Raw genomic sequence first — 8,182 nt, forward strand, 5'->3', positions numbered from 1 at the left:
TGGTATGCAAAATTTGCTTCCACATTTTTCTCTTCTTCCTTCGGAGAGGCTTGATAGAGGTCAACTAAATGTTTTGACATACAACAAATACGTGACCAATGTCCAGTCATTCCGCATCGGAAGCATTTATTTTCAACACTCTTTGAACCTTTATCTTGTGGAACTTTTCCTTTGTGATTATCATTTTGTGTGGTTCTTTTGAAATTTAAATGATTAGAACGACCACCACGAAAATAATAATTATTTCTTTCTCTGCCACGATCACGACCTCGACCGCGACCACGACCGCAACCACAGTTAATATTAAAATTCACAACATTCACTTCAAGGAATGATGTTGTTCCGATTGGTCGAGATTCATGATTTTTCATCAATAACTCGTTGTTTTATTTGGCCATGAGAAAACATGAAATTAATTCAGAATATTGTTTAAAACCTTTCTCTCGATATTGCTGCTACAGGAGCATATTTGAGACATGAATGTAGAAAATGTCTTCTCTAACTTATCAGCATCAGTAATTTTCTCTTCGCATAACAACAATTTTAAACTGATTTTAAATAATGCACAGTTGTAATCACTAACTGATTTGAAATCTTGTAGCCTCAAGTGCATCCACTCATAACGAGCTTTAGGAAGAATAACTATTTTTTATTATTATCATACCTCTCTTTCAGAAATTTTCACAAGATACGGGGATCTTTTATTGTAAGATACTCTATTTTCAATCTCTCGTGGATATGATGACGAAGGAAAATCATAGGTTTTGCTTTGTCCTAACTGGATGTCATATTTCCTTCTTTAATAGTCTCCCCAAGATTCATAACATTCAGGTGGATTTTGGCATCAAGTACCCATGATAAATGATTATTGCCGTTAATATCAAGAGCGAAAAATTCTAATTTTGTAAAATTTTTCATGGCAGCATTATCATAAAATATTATACTTACGTTAAAAATTTAATAGATATTGAATATGCAAAATAACATTAAATTTATTAATTATAACAAAGAGAAAAAAACCGACATACCTTTAGGACCTACCTTTAGCAGGAAAAATGACAGGAGCTCATGCCGATAACTTATTATGAAATTGAGAAGCACAACAAGAATATGGATATGAAAAATATAATATAATAATATTTTTATATAATAATAATAAATAAATAAAAACTAAAATTATAAAATAAAGTAACTAAAAACATAAAATAACCAAAATCATGAAATTGAATAATATGAAAATTAGTGTAGGTGGAATTTTCACCAATCTATATGTGATTTTAGGATCCACTAAATGTCACTATTTATAGGTAAAGTGGTAAGTAGGATTTGAATTTACATGGACGCTGAGCATATATAACTAGAAGACATATGGACAACATGAATGGTGACACATGACATTTGGGACACTAAACAATGAATACCTATTTTTTATTATAATATTAATAATAATAATGATGTTTTCTGATGAAGCCAAAATTTTGAAGTGATGGTGAACGATAGAAATAGAGATTCACACGTCCACTCATAAGCAATAAGTTTTATTATTTTTTTTTATAAAATATGTTTTAATTATGCTTATATATTTTCAAATTGTTTCATTTGGCCTCTCATTGTTGTAAATCGCTATCAATTATTCTAATTAGTTTTTTCACTATAAAACAAAGATTATATGAAATTTGGTAATAAGGTCGTCGTAATGAAAGAGTCTTTAGTTTGGACGATAGAGTAAAATATGCAGAAAGGGCTTTTAACATATATAGCCTTAAAATTGGTCTATTTTACACGATTGTCCAAATATCCAATTTTTTTTCACAAATGAATGATAGACTAAGTTTTTTTCACATAGGTTGCAAGACATTTACGTTTCAACCCTTAAAACCATTTAAACATTTAAAAAAAATAAGGAAAATCATAAAAGGAAAAGAGAGTATTGATAATGAAAAGGGAATGAGGAAAAATCCATCCCTTCCATGATTTGTAAGACATCTACTTTTTCTATGGCTATTTTTGTTTTATATGTGATGTGGTATATACTAATTACTACGTGTGTGTATGCATGCATGTATACATACACGTGTGTGAAAATATAACATATATGTCTATTACGCATTTATACTATGACATGAATTAATATATTTCATATATACCATAAATTAGATAATAATGATATTGTCTTAATATATATATATATATATATATATATATAAACTACGATATACGCTAACTTTCATGCATATATTATTTCTACGTTTGAAATATTTGATCTATATGGATTATTTACGTAAATGTTTTATATGAAAAATACTTAGATACATTCTGCATTTATCTTTATACATTCTATCAAATTGTTCAATCATAATGCCACATAAAAAATTATTCCTACTTTGAAACAATTTAATTCATTGATTATGCATTTGACGAAAGTAGGATACATAAAATATTTTTTTTATCTCACAGCTTAAAAAAGAAAATAAAAAGGCTTGGAGTTCATATCCCCCAACCGCTATTGTATAGAAAAAAAAAAAAAAAAAAAAAAAAAACCAAGATCTTTTATGGGGATAGCCAAAAACAAAAGAAATCTTCAATTTTCATTACTACTTGTTGCTGTTGTACATCGAATTTCAATTTTTATAACTTGTTCAATGTTGATATCAAAATTTAGGACCAATTATAAATTGGTAATAACGGAAAGGAACAAAACAAACCATGTAAGACAAGAAAATCTAACACCGAGGTGCTCATCCACCAACACTTTGACGATAGAGTAAGCAACGGTTAGAGAGCTAAGAGAAATGGAGAATTCATAGTATTATTTTCAATATACCTCAAATATCTTGGACCCTCTTGATTATATAAAAAAATAATTTCATATTTGTCATCAACTAATTAACCTCAGAAATAATTAATTTGACAATTACTAATTAAATATTATTGAAATTTTTTTAAAATGTAAATTTTAATGGTAGATCTATTTAAGTTATTTTATCTAAAATACAGGACTTCCTGAACCAACCTACTTCAATACTATCTTAAATCACCAATTGACCCAAAAGCTTAAATTGATAGAGGAAGATAATTTTACTTATATATCATCTACCACTTTAAACATTCCAAACTAAGCAAGAGAGCTATATTTAGAAACTAATTTAAAGTATTATTGGGGGAAAAAAAAAAGAGTAAGTTACACAACTAAAAGTTATTTCAAATTCTCAAGTCTCATCCCCAAAATCTAATTCAATGGTAGGATTCTTCTCCACCTGAGTTTTACAATAACCAAACAACTTAACAAAACAAGAAATCAACTGCTCTTCCATAACTTCTTCACTGGGAAGCATTTCCACAGACTCTTTTCTCAAAGATGTCACATCTTTATCAGCAATCCCACAAGGCACAATATGCTTAAAATACCTCAAATCAGGATCCACATTGAAAGCTAAGCCATGAGAAGTAATCCCATTTGAAATTCTAACTCCAATGGCTCCAATCTTCCTATCTCCAACCCAAACTCCTGTTTCCCCTTTCTCCCCAGCTCTAGCTTTCACTCCATACAAACATGCCATCTCAATCATTGTCAATTCCAGTTTCTCAACATACTTTCTAGCCCCAAATCCAACATCTCTAAGGGAAATTATTGGGTACAAAATGGATTGATTTGGACCATGAAATGTAATGTCTCCTCCTCTTTCAGTGTAGTGAAGTTCAGCTCCTAGCTTCTCTAGATCGGACTCAGGGATTAACAGATTATGATCGGTCCGCCTTTTTCCAAGCGTGTATGTGGGTGGATGTTGTAGAGATAAGAGTGTGTCTGGGATTTTACTAGCTTTTCTAGCAGAGACAAGCTTCTCTTGTAGATGGAGTGCATCTTTGTAATTGACAATTCCCATTTTCCATATCTTCAGAGTTCGTGGGAATCTCATTCCCTATTTTAAATGGTTTCTAGAAACGATTCTAACACCCAAGTAACTTCTTAATATCGGGACACAGAAGGGCGGATTTCAAGGATTCAGATTCAGTTCTCTGTGAAGTAATATCGAAATTTACCTCTCTATGATGCTTTCATTGTTGAGATTGATTGTAGAGAGTGTTTGATTTGCTTAAGAGATGAAAATGAACGCAGAGCAAAATGTAACTTCGAGAATTGAAGTAGATCCACACCTGCAAATAACCAACTAAACAACTTGCAATCCCAAGGTTTCATTCACACATGGCTAAGTTGATAGCATCAAACCATCTCAACATGAGGATATTCTTTTTGCAAATAATCTGCAGGAAGAAAAACAATATAATATTCAAAAAAAAAAAAAAAATCAAGAAATAGTTGAGAACTTTGAACTCTCAATTAAGAGTGCAACACATGTATAATATGAGTTGCTTTAACAAAACTATCATGCTAATAGTCATGCTTTAAATGTTTAAAATATATAGAATTCCATCTAAACAATTTAACTGTTTAAAACTATCACAGATTCATCAGCATATCTATTATACTTATTTCAAATATTCCCTAGGACTAATATGGAAAGCTATTCAAAGTTAACCACACAAGTTTCATTTCTTCTTTTCACCCCACCACAAGATTTGTATCAGAAAAAAGTCGAGGAAACTAGTACCATTATGGGAAAGAAATGTAATTACATGAAGTATCAGTGATAGAATGTCAAAAGCGACTGAGAATGGACGATTCAATCATAATGAGGGAAAGTGAAAGTCATCTAGCTAGTGGTACCTCATATTGCAAGGAACGTTGCACATATTCTCACTTCTACTTAGCTCTTTATGAGTTCCCAACTTTCTCTTAACTATAATGCTTTCTTGTCCATTCCAACCTTAAGAAGTTCAGTAATTCTCTTCTCATATAGGACATGACGCAAGGCAGAAACATCTCGAATCAAATTCCTCACAAGAATATCTCTTTTTTGCTACTTCTCTGTAGTAATCAATCAAACTCTACACATCAAATCTCAAAAGTATTGTGCAAATAGACAAAAACTGCGATTTGAAAATTAACAAAGAAAGAAAGAATAGAATAGTTACTAGGCATAGGTTGAACACAGATATGATTGATGCACATTTTAAAATAACTCACATACTTAGAAATCCCTCAAATCCATGCATTAATTAAACATTCTCACAAAGTTCTAATAACATATAAACCTACAAATTCTCACAACTTTTATTACAAAGAAGTCTAGAATATTTATTTCTTTCAACAAACAAAGCAACAGAAAATGGATTAATTCAACATCACAACTCACTAAGATGCAACCAAATCCCTACATATTTGGGCATCAGTATCAACCAAAGATAGTGTATTAAGGTCAATTAGCTGCAGTAAAAAAATTCATGTCCTAAATAACCAATTACAACACCTGCTCATAATCACAACAACCTCGGCATAATTAATGACCAATGGATCAGCTCCTCTCTAAATTATAGTCAGCAATTTGAAAACAAGGTTGTTATTGCTCACATACTGTCAGTTACACTCAGGATCTGGGCATATTCCTTAGCCATTTATTTCTTGGTTTTTTTGTTAATTATTTCTTTCCTTCTAAAGCTTAAAAACGTTTGCTATTGATGTAAATACTTTACTGTTAGTATTTCCTTAAGATAGGTCATAGGTTCTTGCCTCATATAATTTCCACCTACATGTAGTCTTCCTTTAAGTGACAAACTTTTGTGTACAACCAGATATCTCTATAGGTTGTACACCTACTGCCCTTGAGTTCTAAGAAAATAAATTTGCTAGTTAGCTACCCAAACCATTTTCATTTTGCAACTATACTTGATAAAATGATAACTTTACATACTCAACAACAAAAACCAATCAAGATAATTTTACAACCATATAGATAAAAATTTTAAACAATATGGAAAGTACTTACATTATCAACAACCATTCATGTAAACTAAGAAAACCTTGGTTGAATGGATGGTGAGTTTGATTAAATTTTGGGTACAAATTACTCTAGAAAAGATTAAAATGAGTTCTTTATCTCAGAATCCTAACCTGGTACTGAATACACCAGTGGCTAAAATGATTCTTTTCATGACAACAACCTAACAAACAAGAGCATGCTACAAAAAATGGGGGAAAATGGTTGTAATGCAAACAAAATAGAATCAAAGCTTGTAAAGCTGAGTAATTGTGGGAATACTTGAATTGAAAAGGTTATTAAAAAAAAGACCTCCAAATTCTGCACTGTTGCATCCTTATTGGAAGGAAACTAGTAGCAATTTTTACGAAAAATGATAAACTTTGTCGTTGATAGACTCCGATAAATGGTATTAGACTCTCAGCTAAGAATTAGATCTAAATTTTACTATATTTATAAATCTTTTTGCACTGAGTTATATATGTTATGCTAATACTTTGGGTCTATTGCTATATTTGCAATTTCCCCTACAACCTATGTGAATTAATCTAGTTGGTCCTTGTTTGAAATCTTTCAAGCTCTATATCCAACACCAAAACGAAGTGGGTAAAACCAATTTGGGTCAAAAGATCATGGGTAACGAAAATAAAGGGGAGAAACTCGAAATTTCAACGATACCCACGCGCAAATCAGAATTTTCTCTTGTTTCGTGGCTCTGAATTTCCTTTTCCTCGCCTAATGGTTAATTCATCAGCCATTTGCAATCAAAATCAGAACTATTACACATATTTCCTCAATTTCTACACAGGTTCGTACTACTCTGCCTTCCAATCTCCATCTCCCTCTCCAATTAGCTCATTTGAACAAAGAAACAAACGAAGGACTCCAATAGGAATAAACTCAACATATACAAATACTAAGTTCTCTCTTTCACCCTTGGTAGCGAGCTTACCTGTGCTTCTGTATTTTGGCGTCAATGCGGACAGGGACGGTGCTGCCCTCCCGCAGCGCCGCTGCTGTCCACCGCGGGCGAAGTCGCCAAGCCGCCGGTTTCCGATATGGACGCCTCGCCGCCGTGACAGAAGGAGATCAATTGTGGCGTTGCTACCGTCGCTCTACCGTCGGAATGAGGAAGGGCAGAAGAAAGCTGGTGGCTGGGTCTCTTGTGGCTCAAGTCCACGAGAGAGAGATGATTTTATTTATTATTATCTCTTTAAATAAGACATCATCTCATGAAGACGAAGAGTTATGACTATTTTATGGAAATATGGATATCAATGAAAAAAAATTAAAATTAATGAAAATCAATAAAAATTGTTATAATTAGTTAACGAGATTTTTAGAGAAGGTATAAAATAGCAACTCCAATAAATTATGAATCTAAAGAAATGTGAACTCCGACGCCTGAATTGATAAGGCATAAAAGTGATGTTGCTCATAAATTTTTTGGATTAAACAAAGCGTGAAGTTCAAACTCCTACTTCTTAATTCCTGCCAAACACGTCCTAATTGATCATTTTTAATCATCATTTTCATAAAGTAAGTAATATTTAGATGTATATTATAAATATTTGTGTAAATACCGATTTGAGAGCATAAATGAAAAAAAATACCAAATGAAATAAAGTTTAAGAATATTTTTTTAATTGAAATGTGCGAATGGAAGTTTTAGATAGGATTTAGGATTGAAATATGCAAATGAAAGTTTTGGATGGTAAAAGGGGAAAACATCACATCAATTCAAATTTGAGATTAAAGTATGTGAAAATTTAATAGAAAAAATATGAATGATATTAAAAATAAAATTAGTTTATTTTATTTTATTTTTCCAAATTCAAATTCTTTATAAAAGTTTCCAGTTGAAAATTGGGAAAATTTGAAAATTAGAAAAAGTAGTACATCGAAAAAGCTTCTCTTCCATGGAAAATAATATTGAAAAAGCTTGTTTTCCATCGAGAGAAAATTTCACCGAAATTTCAGGAAAACAAGACAATTTTTATTTTTTTTAATTTTTTCAAATTTTCCCATGAAATTTCCCCCAAAAAAAACTTATTTAAACCTTCAACTTTAAAATAAGAACAATATAACTTAAAGCTAATCCCAAGTTCATTTTTTTCTCACTCATCACCTACAAACAAATCCCCTAAAATTACTAAACAAATCACTTCAAATTTACTCTAATAACATTTATAAACTTCATCCAAATCATTTTAAATTTCTAAAATCAATCTATACAACTCAACTAGCTAGAGTAAAACTCTAATGAGAGAATTTACCATCCACTTTAGTTTTGGTTATTGAATAAA

The 8,182-nt window shown here is 31.2% G+C and overlaps 1 protein-coding gene across 2 annotated transcripts; it reads right to left on the reverse strand.

Moving 5' to 3' along the window:
- Positions 1 to 3,133: 3,133 nt before the first annotated feature.
- On the reverse strand, positions 3,134 to 7,112 carry LIP2 (lipoyltransferase 2). Of its 2 annotated transcripts, XM_039024048.2 has the most exons (3): positions 6,829 to 7,112; positions 4,727 to 4,927; positions 3,134 to 4,263 (listed from the first exon to the last, which is right to left on the reverse strand). In XM_039024048.2, exon 3 carries the CDS (start codon positions 3,915 to 3,917, stop codon positions 3,210 to 3,212), a length of 708 nt encoding a protein of 235 aa, XP_038879976.2. In that variant the 5' UTR covers positions 3,918 to 4,263; positions 4,727 to 4,927; positions 6,829 to 7,112; the 3' UTR covers positions 3,134 to 3,209. The 2 variants fall into 2 exon arrangements, with proteins under 2 accessions (XP_038879976.2, XP_038879977.2); XM_039024049.2 differs by lacking the exon at positions 4,727 to 4,927 and having other exon boundaries at positions 6,829 to 7,103.
- Positions 7,113 to 8,182: the final 1,070 nt, after the last annotated feature.

The sequence above is a fragment of the Benincasa hispida genome, chromosome 2 (genome assembly GCF_027475165.1).
Source record: "Benincasa hispida cultivar pf3 chromosome 2, pf3_genome.v1.1, whole genome shotgun sequence".
In the NCBI taxonomy this organism is placed as follows: Eukaryota; Viridiplantae; Streptophyta; class Magnoliopsida; order Cucurbitales; family Cucurbitaceae; genus Benincasa; species Benincasa hispida.